Source organism: Glycine max, chromosome 16 (assembly GCF_000004515.6).
Source record: "Glycine max cultivar Williams 82 chromosome 16, Glycine_max_v4.0, whole genome shotgun sequence".
NCBI lineage: Eukaryota > Viridiplantae > Streptophyta > Magnoliopsida > Fabales > Fabaceae > Glycine > Glycine max.
The window spans coordinates 5,382,995-5,402,277 of NC_038252.2; the positions used below are offsets into that span (position 1 = coordinate 5,382,995).

The 19,283-nt window shown below is 29.9% G+C and overlaps 4 protein-coding genes and 1 long non-coding RNA gene across 5 annotated transcripts; 3 read left to right on the forward strand and 2 right to left on the reverse strand.

The window, feature by feature from the left end:
* The first annotated feature begins 290 nt into the window (after positions 1-290).
* On the forward strand, positions 291-969 carry LOC100805879 (uncharacterized). The gene has a single exon (XM_003549102.5). It carries the CDS (start codon positions 387-389, stop codon positions 726-728), a length of 342 nt encoding a protein of 113 aa, XP_003549150.1. The 5' UTR covers positions 291-386; the 3' UTR covers positions 729-969.
* An 8,707-nt stretch (positions 970-9,676) lies between these two features.
* LOC100809615 (uncharacterized) lies at positions 9,677-10,336 on the reverse strand. Its single transcript, XM_003549109.4, has one exon. The coding sequence runs from the start codon at positions 10,064-10,066 to the stop codon at positions 9,857-9,859; it is 210 nt and encodes a 69-aa protein (XP_003549157.1). The 5' UTR covers positions 10,067-10,336; the 3' UTR covers positions 9,677-9,856.
* Positions 10,337-12,219: 1,883 nt separating this feature from the next.
* Positions 12,220-12,856, forward strand: LOC100306597 (uncharacterized). The gene has a single exon (XM_003549116.5). The coding sequence runs from the start codon at positions 12,443-12,445 to the stop codon at positions 12,653-12,655; it is 213 nt and encodes a 70-aa protein (XP_003549164.1). The 5' UTR covers positions 12,220-12,442; the 3' UTR covers positions 12,656-12,856.
* A 1,535-nt stretch (positions 12,857-14,391) lies between these two features.
* On the reverse strand, positions 14,392-16,602 carry LOC121173774 (uncharacterized). Its single transcript, XR_005889141.1, has 2 exons — positions 16,005-16,602; positions 14,392-14,892 (listed from the first exon to the last, which is right to left on the reverse strand). It is a non-coding gene; the product is annotated as an uncharacterized lncRNA (long non-coding RNA).
* Positions 16,603-18,693: 2,091 nt separating this feature from the next.
* Positions 18,694-19,179, forward strand: LOC100820286 (uncharacterized). Its single transcript, XM_003549128.5, has one exon. It carries the CDS (start codon positions 18,860-18,862, stop codon positions 19,064-19,066), a length of 207 nt encoding a protein of 68 aa, XP_003549176.1. The 5' UTR covers positions 18,694-18,859; the 3' UTR covers positions 19,067-19,179.
* The last annotated feature ends 104 nt before the right edge of the window (positions 19,180-19,283 follow it).

The following is a 19,283-nucleotide window of genomic DNA, read 5'->3' on the forward strand; positions in this document are numbered from 1 at the left end:
CTAGAGAACAGTTGTTAAAACTAGAAAGTGAAAAGCAAAAAGCTGGACCAACAAGCGTTAATTTTCTAGCTAAAGGATTAGCAAAACTTAATATCGATCGATTCCATTAGCAAAAAGAGACCAACATATTTTAGAAAGCAACTAGACTTACTAAAATAATAATTGGAATAAACCAGTGAGCCAATACGGGTTTAAAGAGATTATGCCTCAAGATTTTTAGATGAGGGACCATCCTCATCTTTATCCGGATTCCACTTCAGAAACAACAATATATATACCCACAACCCTCATGCTACTGAACTACTGAAATTCACACCGTGCAATAATCTCCTTTAATTTAATAATTCTAGTACCCTGTATTTTGTTCTCAAAACTTGCTGGTGAAAATGGAGGCATACAGAAAGAGCCACAGAGGGTCGTCCATGAGAGGAAAATCCTTGCCTTTCTATAGAAATGCACCAAAATTAGCTTCCTCAACCACCGTGCAATACACAACAACAGCTTCAGATATTAAGACAAATCACTATTCTTCTTCTCCTGCCTCAGTAGGGTTCGTTGTCCACGAGGACTATGCAACCACAAAGCGAAATCCGAAGCTTCGCATTGTGGTTGCAGACAGTAGGAGCAATTTGGATGAGTTGTATCGCCAGCCAGCCGATGAAAGCGTGGACACCAAAGCTGAAATATATATTGCTATGGTTCAGAAACGTTTGATGCTTGAGCGATAAAAACACATAAAGCAAATAATGTGAATTTCATGCTTAAGAAATCCGGTCATCTATCAATTGTTATTAGTTGCTATATGTATTTTAGTAGCATTTAATAAATATTAGTACCTTTTTTAATTTGGGCCAATTTTTTGGCACTCTGTAGAGATAATTATGCTATGCTGTAATAATTAAGTATGCTAATGTTAACTAGTAGTAGTTTGTTTGGCTTATATATATGAACACGTTTGGCAAATTAAAACTACGGGTTGCATAGTGATTAAGTATTATTTTGGATTATCATGTCATAGTGAGTAGAAATTGAAAATTATTGCTTTCTTATTGTATATATATATATATATATATATATATATATATATATATATATATATATATATATATATATATATATATATATATATATATATATATATATATATTTGAAGCAAACTCGCACTTAATGAAGGTTTTCATTATCGTAGTTGTAAGTTTGTACCATAATATTCTTTCTCTCAACCCAGTGCTGTAAGAAAGAGGATATAGCCAGTGGATGATCCGCTGATCGCAGTTACTTCATAAATGTAAAAGATCTTAATTATTCCTTGAAACAGATGTTTTCATCACCTCCTTTATAAACAGATATTAATTATCCTTCTGAGAAATTAAAATTTTCTAACTTTTCAAAACATTCGTATTTTCTTTATAACTTCTATCCTTTCTTTCACTTAAAAGTTTTCCATTATCCAACTTGTGACTCATTTTCTTTTACTCTCATCATTTTAATTTTTTTTATCCAAACAAAAATTTTGAAAATAAAAAAATTTAAATTGAAATAATTGAAATTCTTATATATCCAAACACACTCTAAAAGAATTTGTTTTTCTGTACTTGCACACGTTAAAAAATATATATACCGGAAATTGGTGCCCCGGTATCACTTGAGCAAAATATTAAAGAACTATAATTATAACTTGAAATTCTTTTTCTTTTATTTTTTGCATTAGTTTTTCCATACTGCTATAGGTAAGGGAGCTTTTTGCTTTCATGTAATGTTATTCGCTCTTTTTCTATTGCTTTAGTATGATTCCTCCCACTCCCCACTTATATGTACATGAATTCTCAAGATAAACTTACAAATAAAGCGTATATCTGTGATCAATGATAAAAAAAACGGTCTAGAGCTAGCAAGTATTTATTTTAATGTAGGAACGATTTTGTTTTAAGCTGTCATTATTCTAACTCTTTGAGAAGTTTATACATGCAAACAAAGAATCATTATATTTGAATACTTCATTTTTTTACAAACCCACCAACACATTTTATTCTTTTTTATTTTTTTCTTCCTATCATATATGATCATCTATCATACCTATAATTTTCTCCACTAAATATAAAATAGCACAATCCAAATATATTTTTCTGCAAATAAAAATGTAGAAATTGACTGTAAGATGAGAAGCCAAAAGCACACCTGCCAGAAACCTATTAACATTTATGTTGAGAAATTAATTATTTATACATGTAACGCCCGGGAGTTTAAACAAAATATGAAAATCAAGAGAGAAGGAGGAGAAATGAGGAACCTAGAGAGAACTCAGAGAAGCCAAGAGCACTTCACATTTCTCTGTACTCAAAATTCGGCTGCCACAACGGAGTCAGGGGTCTCTCTTAGCTTATACAGGAACTCTAAATTAGGTCTAAGGGCTTTTTCTATATTTCTAAAATGTGATTTAAAAAAAACATTTTAAATATCTCTAAATCATCCTATTTTAATTAATTTGACTCTAATAAATAAATCATATTATCACAAATAATTTTATGAGTTCAATATCTTTGGAATCACCCAAATCTAGTTTGGAATGAATTTTCTATGATTAGAAGTCAAAACACTAATTATGCTCAATAAATTAATTATCAATGCATAACAAAAAATTTCCTTGAACTAAGATTATGTTCGACAAAATGTTTCAGCTATCTTCTAATTTTTTTACTAGTTGAAAAAGTCATTTGATTGTTCGGTAAGTAAGTTTTTTTAATAGTTTCTCATTAGTTTTAAGAGTTTTTTGAAACCAAATATCATTTTTTTAAATGTTAACTTCTAACTTTTAATATTTTATTTCATTTTTATTTTTGATACATTTATTCATTTTCTTTGTTACCTTATTTAAATAAATCATGATTTTATTATTTTTCTATCATTTTACACTTTTCAACTACTTCAACAACTAGTTTTACAAAACACTTTTCAACTAGTTTTATCGAACACAATCTAAAAAATAATTTTATCAAGGATCAAAATAATTTATGACCTAAAAAATCATATAATTACAAAAATATCATTAATGAAGCCATTTCCCCTACTTTGACTTTTATATGACTGGTTTAACTTTACCTAACTAGATTTTGATTAAGGTTTTTTTAGGCCTAAAACACATCTTCTTATGCCTATAATTAAAATTCTATAGCACTTATTCATTCAAGAATATCACACACCTAAAACAATTATTTCATTATTTAAAATGCTATAACACTAACTATCATTCAAACCTTAGTTATTTTTACCCAAAAAATTTTAAGTACAAATAATTGGGATGTTAAAATTATATTTTTTTTCTTATGAAATATATAATTTACTCATTTATATTAATTTAATATTTTTATATCTTAATTTTTATAATTTTATATTATAATAGTTTGTTATTTTCCTTTTTACTCTAGATATGAACTTGCTATTGTTAATGAATATTGTTTTGTTTTTATTAAAATTTAAATTTAAGTATTTTGATATTTTTCTTGGACTTTTATTTGTACTTGGAATTTAAAAATCTATCAAAATAATATTATAGTTTAGTTTATAGTGCTAAAAAGTTACAATATTATATTTATTTAATATTATTTTATTAATGCCGGTTCAATCACAATTTAACTACAATTGAACCAATAAATGACATTAATTTTGAAAAGATAACATTAAAAAAACAATAAAATAGTAGAATTGACAGGTGAGCTGATTTGGCAAAATAATACTAATATAATAGGTGAGACATATTAACATGATAACCATGTGTTAGTGTCATAATCTTATCGGATACTATTTCTTCTGCTGAAGGGTTCCAGCTACTTCTCTTCCTTTTTGCTCTGTCCGAATGGTATGGTCCAAAAAGGAAATACATCTAAGAGACATTTCAACGTTGTAAGGGTTTGTCTTAGAGCAATAAAGGTAATAATAAATGTGTATTTCATGAACTGATTTTTACCTGTGAATCCTATCCTTCTTATACTAATATATATTGTTCGGCCTTTAACTCTTGGATCTACACGTGCTAATTACCCTCTAAGCAATATGTCCTCTAATCAGGATTGGGTGGCTTAACCCCATGATTATTTAGTAAGTGTAATTATCTGCCTCTTAAGGGACCCAATAGGTATTTAGTGAGTGCATTGCTTTTATCTTTTTGCGGGGATCGAATAGGTACTCCACATCATATCCGAGTACCTATCCATTATATCATGCATCAAATTTAAATCATTATAATAGATTAATTAAGAATCGATATAGTTTTTTTTTTACTGCAAAAAACGATATAGCTATTATTATATTTACACACTTTTTAAATCTTATATTACTACCATTACTTTTTAATTCATTAAAGATACGCCATATAATGGATAGAACTGGACATGGTTCGAATATACTCCATATAATGGAGTAAATAAGTCGTCCGTAATGAATTACAGGATTGTTCAAATTTTAATAACACGGATATATATTAGCTTTAATTTTCTCGTACATAAATATGCACACTAATAAACCTAGTATGTTTCCTCAAAAAAATAAATCTAGCATGTTAATTAAATTATACAGGTACTAGTAGCTAGTAACCATGCTTTACCATTACGATTTGTCTTGCATACTTGATACTATATCGCCACGAGATATTTTTACTCCTTTGTCGTTGGTATTACAACTTGGAAGTGGAGTGGAATGGTGGATCTAATTCTGTCTCAACATCAGCATCACCATATCCCATGACGTCGTTTTAATGATGTTAACATCATCATCCCTGTTGCCATAACATCATTAGGATTTTTTTTCTTCAGATAATTACCATATCCATTAGTTGATTACCCTTGAATCTTGGTCACACACACACAGATATATATATATATATATATATATATATATATATATATATATATATATATATATATATATATATATATATATATATATATATATATATATATATGAACAATTGTTTCTCCAAAACGAGCAGCTTCTGCCGACAAAATCACTTATATATTCCCAAAGCAAAGCTTTGAAAAAGAGTAGATAAAGAACAAATGCTTCTAGGGAACACACGCGTATGAACATTAATTTGGCTGGAGTGTGTTGCTGGCATATATATTGGGCCTTTGATTTTGTGCCCGCTCAGATGGGCTAATTCATGATCCTTTTATAGATCAATTATGTTTTTCTCTCTATTTTTTTAAAAATTTTTACTTTTAGTCTTCAATTAAAACTTTTAGCATTTTTTCCTATACTTTCCTTTATTAATAATTTGAGTCCTATTGTTAACTAACAATTAGGAAATTAGGATGATAATAGGTCGATCGATAGTAACGGATCCGTAAGTTTTTCTGAACAAGAAATAATTTATAATATTTTTATATTTTCAAAATGTTCTATGATATTTTTTTATTGTTAATACTACTAAAATTAAAAGGATAAAATAGTAAAATTAGTATCAATTTATTCTTTTTTATTTCTTGTATTTTTTATATTCATTCTAGAAAAAAAAATATTTTGTAGGAACAATGCCTATTTTTTTCTGGGGGCAATGTTTTTATTACACTATAACACATACAAATAAAGGAAAACTTTGAGGGGACAATTGTCCCTACACACCCTATAAGATACATCTGCCACTATGGATCGGGCATTGGTAGTGCTACCTGCTACCCACCCTACTGGGCAAAATCCGTACCCATTACTACATGTTATCTGTTTGAAGATTATCTGTAGATTCTTTTATACACTTGGGTATTTATAGATACTTCAAATTTAAAAAAAAAATATTTTTTAAAAAAAGGTGATTCTTTTTAAAAGATACATTATCAAACAAATCCTTTATTTGCTATAAAAATTGAAAATAAAATTATACTATTTTAAGATTTTGTATGTGAAGATTACATGTTTTTAATGAAAGATATCAGATTTTGTGATTGTAAAGAAAATTGAAGAAATACAAGGATACCATATATCGTGTTATTTTGAATCTCCGAACCTAATTCCTACTAGTAAAATGTATCCCAACAACACTAACTATAGTGAATTAAAGAGCCATATCCAAAAAGAAAGAACACCAAAGAAGTTAACATCAAGCAATAACTAGTGAATTAAAAATCAAGAGTCCAAAAGAAACAACACAAAAGAGTTAAATATGAAGTAAGTATCTCTAAAGCATAAGTAAACATAAATCTAAAGTATAAGTACACATAATGTTACAGTATCTTAAAATCATAAGCAAACGTGTACAGGCTGCAACAGTATGCATGAAATACTCTAACATTATGTGTACTTGTACTTTAGATAAGGGTAGTTTTGTAATTTAATGAATAACATGTATAAATACTATGATACACATACCTACTCCTTAACGGTGGGTAAAAAAAAATCCACACTCACTGGTAATAGATATCCATTTAAACTATTCATCTTATATCCATGGATAAATTTTATCTGCGAATATTCGTAAGTACATATATTTTTGTCATCTTTATAAACAATGTTAACTAATGATGTGATAACCACAATGACTATCTAATGACTTATGACATCATCAAATGACTTTGATAGACTAGTTATGGGTAAAAAAAAATTTGTAAACTATATTTTTAATCTTTCATCAACGAATTTAGACTAATATGAATAGGTGAGGGGTTAAATTTTATTTATTAAATTACTCAATTATGCAATATTTTTGTGACAACCATGTTTATAAATTTTATATATTTTTTAATTTCATAAATATGAAAGTTATTTACTTATATTTCAAAATCAATTGAATTTAAAAAAAAAAAACATGTTGAGATATATTTTACCATTTTTTATGTTTTTATTTTTATTTTTTTGAAAAGGATTAGACTTCTCCTATCACCCAAAGAATAACCTCAATGCAAACAAAACAACTTATATATGTTTAAACAAAGTTGACAATGTGGGGTGACGAAAATTATCTATTTAATTGTCCGAGTTTTGTAGATTTGATCTATTTTATATAAACTTTGAATTCAATGTTAGATAAATAAAATTTACCATTCATAAATTTTTTTTATTAAAAGTGTCCTTTTTCTATGTTTAGAACATGGTATAATTAAATCTTGTTAACATTTTAAGGAGATATTTTCATCCTTATTAGTAGTATGAGTATGACCTTGCATGATTATAGTCACTTAAACAATAAAACAATGCTCAAATAGGAAGAGGTCTAAGTATATACTGTACTAGTAAGTCCTTTATTGATTAGGAGTATCTTGGAATTTGGGATAATCTTAAAGTAGTCATCTTGATATTTCACACTGACTACACGTATAAGTTAATAAAAGGCTTGGTAAGGTCTAATTTAGATACATTGGTGACCCAACCCTAAGAGTTTTATATCACACGAAAATAGTAAAAAATAATGTTTGTCGACAATGTCTGACCTAAGTTAAAGAAAATAGTTAAAAACCCTCATGAATGCCACGAATTCACATGAAGTTACAATGGTGCCACACAATGAGGTGTTGCAACTTGACAATCTTAAAAGAAGAAGAAAAACTCAAATATCAAGAGAACTAAAAAAGAAGTCATACACCCATAGAAAGTTAAGGGTTATACACGAATTTGATTATTCTTAGTCGAGTTGTTAATGTGATACCTCGAGTCTGACACATTTGAGGGATTGATCTACAAGACCTCGACATTCTCTAGGACTAGTATACGAGAACCTTTGTATGGTCACATTTATGAGCTATTGGAAGGAAGACCCAAGTGCCTAGTCCAAGGCCTGTGAATGCCTCATTATTAAGTCTACAATATTGACAACAATATTAGAGTTGTGTCCATAATGGGTTGAAAATCTAGAACTAGAACTTTACCCTGTAGAGTTTGAGTTTTTATAATTTAACAAAGAGTCCAATACACAACTTTTTAATAGATGAATGCTTAGACCTTTGTTCCTCTTCAATAGGCATCAACGTGCATTGAGGCACACAAAGAAGGGCCCCTAGTTTGTCACAAATCTCCTTAACGCAACATCAAGTTGTGATAACTTATTTGATGACAACAAACTCGATAGTTTGTCTAAGATTCTTCACACTCTTTTGTCATGATCCCTCAATTTCCTGAGGCACGTCATTGCTAGAACTCTCACAAAATTCATTTCCCAAATACCCATCAACCAAAAATTGAATCTATAGTACGTTCTTCTTTTCACAAGAAATCAAGATTCATGAGACGCCAAGGGGAAGCCGAAGACCAGCAACTAAGGGTATTATACGAGCTATGTTCCCTCATCATTCACACTCTCAAGTTTCCTCCGTTACCCTATTTCCCCACCTCGTACCCATGTTCTAGGAGATGTTCTATGTTGCTGCACTTGTCTCCAACTTGTCTGTGTTGGGGCGTTTCATTCTTGGGTCCATCACGCTGCAGAGGGATCTTCCACGTCAGCCTCTTTCTCTCTTCTTACTTCCTTAGCCTATCTATGCCTTTCATGCATGCTTGTTTCATAGTTTGTTCTTCAATCTATTTTTTTTTTTACTAATTATTCTCTCCATTCCAAATTATATGACAAAAAAATTTGTCCGAAACAGATGTCATTTCATAAAATCAATGTTGCATTAAATATTTTTTGAAAAATTCAATAAATTAATTATTTTTGTTCATTCCTATGTGAAATCATTAAACGCCATATATAATATGAAATGCAGAAAGTATTAATTTTAGATTTCAATACTTCAATAATTATATACTAACTACTAAGATGTAAGTTCATTAAATAAGTATTAAGTTCCTCCGAGTGAAATATAAGATTTATATCTCTTGAATAAGTATTAAGTTCAAACTATGTTAACTATATGTAATTGTGGTCTCCTAACAATTTTTATGCAAAATCGATCTCTTAAATTTTTTATTGTTGCAATTAAGTTTTTTTGTCACTTTTTTTTTAAAAAAAATTATTTTATATTAAACACTTTACAAATTGAATTGACTAAGATTTTGAAAGTTGTAAGTCAGAGAAAATTAATTACGAGACAACTCTGCTTTAATTTTAAAATAGTAAACATGATCTACTAAAAAATAATTAAAGAACTAAAATTGCACATAATTTAAATTAAAAGGATTAAAAGTGCATTTAAATTAAATTTTGTTATTATTATTATTATTTACTTTTTTGGTGCTTGTGATGTCGTTCAGATGAGGCTAATATATACCGCTGAAGCTCTAGGAGGGAAAAGAATTGTCCGAGACTTTGAGATTAGGTAGCAGATCACACTTTGCATGCAATAAAATGAACGATTTCATCTGTTTGCTCGTTTCAATTTTAATTTTCTCATTCTGTTTTTGCATGAACTGGTATGTTTCTGTTCGCACTCTGTCTCTAAGATCCATTAACAATAAATAGCATCCCTCGTACATAGCTCTTCAATAAGAAAAGTTCTATTCTAGAAAATGAAATTTCAACCTACCCAAATTGTTTCAATAAAATTGCTGGAAGGATTTATAATTTGTTACTGTAAGTTTTGTTAATGCAGCCAATTGAATTGAACAAATAGGCTGGTTTTTCGAGCATCTCAAATACAATTTTTATCCATAAGAACTGAATCAGTATCAGGATCAGGAGGTTTATATAGCTAAACCCATTGGTTGATAACTAGAGTGAAATGAAATAACAACATATATATAATTGAACGAGGTGAAATAAAATTATCTTTTTCACTGCTTCGACATTTTTATCATGGAAGAAAATTAAATTAGAAGTTCTGTCTCATACCCCCTAATACTGAAGGGGATAAACAAGGAGGTATATATAAAATGTAGTAATAGAATAAAACATCTTCCATCATATTCTATTTCATTTCGTTAAACTAAATATAGTGATTTATCCACTACCAATGTGAACATCAATGGCAATGAGGAAGATAGCCATAAAGCCAAAGAAAAGAAGGGAATGAACAAATATGGAGACGCCACTTGTTTGAAAATTGCAAAAATCCACAGGCCTTCCTTTGCCAGGAAGCTGGAACAATAATCCGGGTGAAAACACCACAAACAGTACCAAACCTATCACCACACCAGCCCAATCACCCATTTATCTCTCAAAAAAATTCTTTGCTAAATAATAAGAGACCCTAATGCTATAGGAAAATGAATAAGCACATGGAGGAAATTAATGTATATAGGTGAATTTATATTGGAATGTTTGAAGGACTTAGCTATATGGATGCTATATAGGACAACATAAAGTTCAAGGAAGGGTAGGGAGAGACATTCAAGTTGAAAGATGGGACAAATAAAATGGCTTCATTGGCTTGGCTTGGATTAAAATCGATCGGCAGAGGCATTGAATGCAACGATTCCTAGAAAGTTGCATCCTTAACGCATGGCATCACACTATTGGGATCCCTCTTATATGAGACGGCTACCAATTAAGTTTCCAAAGAATTAATGTCCCTATCATACTAACTTACAATAAAAATTTCTTTTTTTTTCAAATATAAATGAATATTAATTACATATACTTTAATGAGATTATCTTTAAAATATTTTTTATTTAATTAGGTGAAATATTTTTTTATGTTTATATGAAGTTTCAATGAAAGATAGTTTAAAAAAAATGTGTTTAATAACTGTAAAAAATGTTTGTTAATAAGTGTAAAAAATATTTTTTTGCTTATAACCGAGACCATATGAAATACTTGTTTTTAAGGTTATTAGGCATGTGCTTTCGGATAAAAGTTTTGAATTAACTAATTTGTTGGCCATTTATTTTCGGTTTCTCGACTTCTTAGTAAGATGACAAATGCTAACCAAGGGCATTGGTTAAGGAAGTCAAAAGAGAAAATTTTATTTGGAGCTGAAAAATTACATTCCTCTATATATGATGTTTAAATGCATTAAGTTGCATGTAAATTATTAGTATGTATATTACCGTATTTTCACTTTTATTTTTTTAATCTCTCATATTCTTTAACATAGGCAATGTTATTGTCACCATCACATTTGAGATAGTGTTCATTTTGATAGTTGGTGGCTTGACACAATTTTGTCTAGATTAAAAGATATCTTGATGGATTGAGAGAATATGATGCTTATAAATTATCTTTGGTCTTGACTTCTAAGTAATGTTGAAGTTTTCAGTGTTTACAAACTATCATTGGTCTTAACTCTAAACTGATGTGAGATTTTTGACATACTATAACACAAACTTAACTTTAAAGTCTTATATCACTTGAGAGTGAATGTTAATGATAATTTATAAACACTTTCTTCTCTTAATCCATCTCATTCAGACTCTTGTTAAAAGACATGTACATGGCATAACATTGCATTATTGGCCATGATTTATTGTAACCGTGCCTATACATGCACTTTCTCTCTCTTCTCTTGTGTGTATAATTCTGATTTTATTTTCCGACCCCATGAATCTTCCAATGATATTATAATTCTGATTTTATTTCACGAAACCATGAAATGGGAAAAGTAGAGAGTTAGAGACTGGGCCTACCTTAAAGGGCCACTAACTATTGGATACTGTTCCACATGGCCCTCCTCTACATTTCAAATCCAATTTTTTTAACATATTATATGCGGATCCAAGTTTTAATAATAATTAAAAAAATTAATGATATTTTTAGTCTTTAATCTCTCATTTTCAAAACATTGGTTTTAGTCTCAGTATTTTTTGAAAATACTTAAGTTCTAGTCTCTATAAAAAAAGTGTTAATTTTAGTGACTAAAATTAAGGTATTTTCAAAATGTATGGACATAAACTATTAATTTTAAAAGTCAATAACAAAAAACAAAATTTACAAAATTTTCAGAACTAAAACCGCTATTAACCGTAAATAAATAATCAATAAACATATTATACAGGTCCATATCATATCAGAACACGACTGATGGAAAATCTTCCTTTCATTTCTCCTTTTTATAGCTCATGACATGCATTCCAATCTTTTCTAAATTCATGTACGCTTTGGCTTTGAACACATAAATTAAGGAACCTACCAGAGTGTCGTCTCATGCTACAACCCAATCTTTTCACACGCATTTCTTTCCACTTTTCAAGACTTAACTTAGTTTAATAAATAAATTAGACCCACTTTGATCAAACAGTAAAGCAATCAGAAAAAAAAAAAAAAAAGACACCCAGATGAGCATTATTAGAAGCTTATGAGGGGAAGAAAAAAAAAGGAAAAAAAAAATAAAGCTAGTTCTTTTGGTTGGCACATAAAGCAAACCCCACTGACCACAACAAATAACATACCTTTCTTCTCTCGTTAACCCTTGTCTTTTTTTCTCACGAAGTTTAGCATCATCTTCTCCTTAACCAGCAAGGAAGTTTTTTCCTACTTATTGAGAAAGCCCCACATGGTCCTTATTTGGGTAATTTTCACACACAAGCAATTACAACACAGAGTGAGAAGTGAGGAGTGAGGAGTGAAGAGTGAAGAATTGAAGAGAAATGGGTGCTGATTGGGGACCAGTTATTATTGCTGTGGCTTTGTTCATCCTCTTATCTCCGGGTTTGTTGTTCCAATTTCCCGCAAGGTATAGGGTGGTTGAGTTTGGAAACATGAGCACTAGTGGGATCGCAATTTTGGTTCATGCCATCATTTTCTTCTGCATACTTACCATCTTGGTTGTAGCAATAGGCATTCACATACACATCAATTGAATCCTTTGTTCACCTTATGTAGTCACCACAAATCTCCACATATATGTTTACGATTACTTTCTCTCTCTTTTTTTTTTGGCTCCTTTGATGTATTAATTAATTTCCCTTTGAAGTTTTTCATCTTGGTTTCTCTTCTGGGGTACTGTGTACCAAATATTGTTCAAAAGGGAAAAGGAGATATAAAACTATAGGAATTATGCATGTCTTTTGTTACTTCTTAATTTCAGTCGACTTCATTATTCTTGTTGTGTTGATTTTGGTCTTCTAGTACATCTTACGCTCTTAATTCCTAATGGGTTGTTTGCATAAGAATATTCTGCCCGCAATTTAATAAAATCCCACAATCAAATGTTTAGTGAAAGGGGAAAAAATAGATTTAATTGATGGTGTATCAAACATTATGCTTGTTTCTCGTGTATATATAACCTGCTAGACAAACGGACTCTAAGTTGAACTTCGTTAATAATACTTGTTGGCCTATGTTTATGAACATGTTCAACTTTATTCTAATTTTAAGTATGTAACAACGTTTCCCTAGGTCTTTTTAAGAAGAAAAATGTAAAGCACTTTGGTCCAACCTTTGACCATATTTTTTGTTTCATAGTTAACATTTATGCTTTTATCTTAGCTGGCATTTCTATATAGCCCTCTTGGACCTAAAAACCAGCCTTTTCAAATCTCTTAAAACATTCTTGCAGTTTGCGGATGGAATAATTTTTTTTTTTCCAATCAAAGGATGGCAATAGTTAGATTCATGTAGATTTTACTATTAATCTTTGAAATATGTGGAGAGAGAAAAAGAATCTGTAACTCGTGAATCTGAAGGTCGTTAATTTTTGGAGTATTTCTAGCAAAATATTCTAAGTCTCACTTTCTTTTAATCCAACGAAATTCCATATTCCATGATATATAATAGTTTTTAGTTACTCAAATTTTGGTCAAATCTATTTTTTTATCTCTAGTTTAAAATTGAACTTATTCGTATCTCAATTTTAGAAATATACCCATTTGCATCTTTTAAGGTAATGACATTAGATTAACTGTGGACGTGGCTAATGAATTGAATTGTCATCATCTGTAACGTCATTTTTGTTTTATGTTACCTAATTGTGTAATGTTAGAAGAACAAAAACTGAAGTTTTACTTATTTTTCAGGGAGAAAAAACATTTTATCATATTAAATGTTTCTAACCTCAATTTAACTTTTAGGTTTGCATAGAGATTTGCCTTTGAAACTAATAGACATTCATTGGCTGGTTTTCTCTTAATTTTTGTTTACTCGTGATATACTTCGTGCAAAGAAGTTGTCATATATAATCATAGGAGTGACAACAAAAAGACATATGGTCTAAACTCCTTCATTTTATGACTCAACGTAAACCTTATTATTGCCTAAGTGATATCATGATTGTCTTATGTCTAAGTGATTTGAGTAGAAAATCTTTCTCAAATAATTAACCAAAAAATAAACGAATTTTGAAGAATAGACTTGTCCTACACTTGATGATATCAATTCACAAGGTTAAGAGATTGAATACTATCCGGAGAAAGTTTGATAGAGAACTTATCACTAAGCATTCTCAAACCCTTTTTTTAATCTAAAAACAAACTTTTATTTATCTTGTACTGTAGATATTCTTAATCTAGAGGAAAGTTTTATTTGTAATAATTAAGTTTGTTAAAAAATGAAGATGAGATAAGGAACCAATTTTTTTTTCTCTTTGGTCATCATAAGATTTGAGGCTAATTGACCATTTTGGATTATTTTCATAAATAAAATATCAATGAGTTACTTTCAAAATAATTTACCGCCATGAGTCTCTTTGTATTCTTGACCGATCTTTGAAAACCTTCCAATGATGCCTAACATATCTTAAATTGTGTGTGTGTTTTTTTTAATTTAATTCAATACATTTGGAATGATATCATAGAAATTGAAAACCAACAATACTTCAAACAAGTCAAAACAAAACTACTACATAGGTGATCCTCTTAGTAATTGGATAGAAAAAAATTACAAACCTCACTAGCTAGGCTATTTATCTATTTAAAATCGAAAAAAAAAAATTGCCTCCATCTATTATGTTAGGCATCATTGGACGGTTTCCCACTTATGTTGAAGACAAACAGAAAATGTAACACAGACAGAAACATTATCCCAAGACTCAATCCCCAAATAATCAAATATTGCATTGAATAGCCACTTTATCAGACACTGACACATCCGAGACCCCCAACTGCAAGTGAGACTGAGTTAGAAATAATTAATTAAAAGGAGATAAATGTTAGTGCTAAGTTAGCTCAGAACAAAGTATCTTTCATCAACGGCAAGAGTATGAATGAAAATGTTCCTACACAATAGGTTATGACTATGACCAATTCAAGGTAGCAACAAATCACATTTTGTGTTTACCCTGCGGTCTACATTATACAAAATGGCCACAATTGGGTTTATTTCATCTTCCCCCTGTATTATAAAAACAGGGAGCTGAATCTCCGAGCCCTTGTTCACTCCTAAATCACAGTTTTGTGGATGATTTGATTCACGTTCACTTAATTTGATTTTATGTTGAAAATCATTCTTAGTTAAAACTAATTTTAAATTTACCCAAATTTCGGTAGCTTTTAAATTTTGTTAGATAAAATAAGTTTAGTGATACTAGACATGTTTGGATTCGCATTCACATTACTACTCAAACGTGGATCACATCTTGACTTTTTAATTACTTTTTGTTTTGATACATCTTGAAGTGGAAATTTCACATTCCCATTACTCAAACATGAATCACAAAAGCAACTTTTTGGTAAATCTTACCGTGAAAATTCGATCAAATTCGATCAAACGCGAATTAAAGATCTTAATCCAAACACACACTAAATTTCACTACTACTAACTTACTTTTAAAATATAAAAAAATTAAATATAAATCAGATAACTTAAAAAATCAATTTTCCGGACGCTCACTTTTCTTTTTTAGGAACAGACAACACTCACTTAATCCAAATTTTCACGAGCACATTTTTTTTTCCAACCACCTTAAAAAAAAAAACCCTTCTCAGTACTCACTACAAAACTCAGCTTTTGGATCCGAAAAAGCACATGAAAAGTTAGTTCAAACCCAAAACTACACATAAATCAATCAAAAGCAAAACACCGCCACCAAAAAACAGTCAGATCTATGCATTTCCCATATCCAAAAAGAAGAAAAATCTTTGCTTTTGTTATTTATTATTATTTCCATAAAAAGATAACAAAAAGAACAAGTAAAGAAGAACAGACAGTTACAGTAACAGCAATGGTGGTGTGTTTTTCCTTTTCTTTGCTTAGTAACCTATAACGAAATGATACCTCAGATCCCGGGAACCGGATCAGCCGGTGTAGATATGGATTTTAACGGCGAGGATGAGGACGGAGTAGAGCGCGAAGAAGATGAGCGTGTGGATGAAAATGGCTTTGCCGTTGGTCTTCATGCTACCGAACTCAAGCTGCTTCCCGTTCCCAGGAAAGGAGAAAAGCAGCCCCGGTTGGAGCAGCACGAACAGAACTACCCCGATCAAAACCGTTGCCCAATCAGCCATTTTCTCACTGACCCAGAAAATTAAAATTAAAAAAAAATGTGGCTTTCTTTGAAGAAAAGAGTAAAGGTTGTAGCTTTTTAGGGCGATGCTTGGTATACTTTGTATTTTTGGGAGAGACACTGATTATTAATGAAGGAAGATGCAACGAAAGGGAAGAATTTGGAAGCACGAGAAAAAGGGTGGCAGAACGAAGCGAGTGTTTGGCGTGGCTATGCTATTCTGTGCTCGGGACTAGGGTATTGGGGTTTTGTGTTAACGTAGATATCCGGATCTGGATTTTATTTGTTTCGGGTTCGGTTTAGTGGAACTGATTTTTGCCTCGCTCTTATCTATTTGTCTATGCTTAAGCTTAGTTGTGACTTGTCGGTCATCATTCCATAATTATATTAAATAAGTCTGTTTGGACAACAATCAAATTTATTCCACAAAATTATCATGTCAACCTGAAAAGTAGAAACAATTCCTCCTTCCATTTAAGATTATATGATAGATCCAATCAATTCTAGTAGTGGTATAATTTTTTTTTTATATTTAGACAAGAAAATTTGTATTTGATTCATGTATAAAATTGTCTTGACTTAGTGATAATTATACACCATGAACAAAATTAATCTATGACCCAATAGATTAAAAAACACCTATAATCTTTTACTTAAGACAAAAAAAAAAGATTACATAATATAAAAATTCATAAAATTTTATAATTTATTAATAAATATCAACCAATAAAATAGTATATATTAAAAACAAGTGTGTTTAAATACTCACTAAAATATGCTTAATGGTGAGAGATTTAAATATTATGCATAAAACATTGAATTGTAACCTAAGTAAAATTATTACACACTTTTTTTATTAAAGAATACATTCCTAGCATTTATTATTTAGTTTTTTTTTTATCACACAGTCTGTGCCACTTTACTTGTACGTTTATTGTTATTATTTTCCAATCACTTTTCTCTTCGATGGAATATGCTTCTTGAAAAAATATTTTTAATATATAATTATATATAATATTTTTAATCTATCTTTTCTCATCAAATTAATTAATTTACTTTACCTTTATTTTGTGAGAAATAAGATATTTTTATAACCCGAAGTCATGTGATTAATTCCCAAGAAAGTAGAATGCTAATTAAGGGGTAACTCTTCTTCACATAATCATGAATCAAATCTTTGTTATATGCTTAAATGGTCCAAACTATTAGCTACTTGTGTTTTTTTTATAGAAAATATTAGCTATTTGCGTTACACCTTGTGGGTTTCACTTATTTTTCCTTATCTATACAAAATAAAATGAGTTTAATTTTTATATACTACAAAAAAATTATATCCTTTACTTTTACAATCCTTTGTCCCTTTTCAAAGACATATTATGCACCTAATAAATATATCTCAGTTAATAATATACATTAAATTTGTAAGAGATGATCTAAGTTTGATCCCCACATAATATATTATTAAGGTGAAACAAAGAGTTTTAAGTATAATTAAGTGTCGAACCGAATATTAGTCTCATGACTTTGTAGGAATATCTCGAGGTTCCATTGAAAAACTAAAGGTCATAATTATGGTGGTTAAAAAAAATAAAATTTCTTATGTTTAATGAAATTCTTTATTTTTATAACAATTACTTTAAAAATATCTTCAACACAATTTCTTATTGATTAACATAATATATCAAAATTAAACTATTTTTTTATTTACACCCACTTTATTACTGTTAATCGATGACCACTCCTTACGGTCTTACCTGCTACCACACAAGGAAAGCTAAAGAATAAAAAGAACAAAAGAAAGGGGAATGCCAAGGTTAAGAAAAGTTCTTTTCTTAAAAAAAAATCCATTTAGCGCATGCCTGTTTGTTTTTTTATGTGTTGTTGGTTGATTTGTATTCTGCTTTTGTATCTTCTTTATCTTTCATGTTCTTTTAATTTTGTTTTTTCCAACTTCCTTGCATAATGGCATAAAAGGGGGGACAACACAGAAATCAGGCTTGTCATTAGGCACTAAATGGACAATGATAATTAAGTTTTATCAAACCACACTTTGCATGCCTTTATTATTGCAATTGAACACTAATGCTATATTTTTTTTCTTGTAAAAATAATATCGATACAAAATTATCTTCATAAAAATAATAATTAATCTTTATTAGAAATTATAAATAAACACAAAGTGAGTATTTATTTTTTAACATAATCTATTTCATATTTAAGGGATCAATCATGATTTAATCCTGAACTATTTGATAAAAAACACGTATCCTTATCAATTATGTCATGATTGTTAGTAAAAAATATCATATTTTATTGTCATTCTATTGTAGCCATTCTCTAGAACCTTGTGGGATTGTTGACTACCACAGAAAACGATGCTTTTCTTATCCAGAAAAAGCCACAAAGAGGCCCCGGATAAAAAGGAGGACATAATACATATGTTAAAGTGAATGATTGATTATTTTTATGCCAATTAAACTTTATAGGATTCCAATTCTCTCCCTTTGAGGGATAGAAAGAATGCAACATTAAACTTTAGTAATACTTTTGATCTTTCTCTTAGCATCTAGTTCTACTTGCTCTTCTTTCATTCAAGCTTTGTGAGTGATTCTTAGAAGACTCTACAATGAACGATTGGGCTCCTCCTTTCATAGCTGCGGCTTTGTTTTGGCTCTTGAGCCCGGGAATGATCTTTCAGTTGCCGGGGAAGAATGCACCCTTTGAGTTTATGAACATGAAGACCACTGTGGCATCCATGTTTGTGCACACTGTTATTTATGGTTTGTTTCTTATGCTGTTCTTTGTTGTTCTTAGTATCCATCTTTATATTTAAGCAGCAACATAGGCTATTTAAAGAAAACTAATGTTCTGCTTTATCTTTTAAATTAGATCATGTAACAATCTTCTCATGTTGATCAGTATGTATGTGCTCTTTTGAATTTTCCACTTGATTAGTCTTCTTATTTAGCTACTAAAACTTTCATGAGTAATATGCTTGCTGTTTATTATTGGAAAGTGTTATGTAACCATCCGGTGGAGTAGAGAGTAGA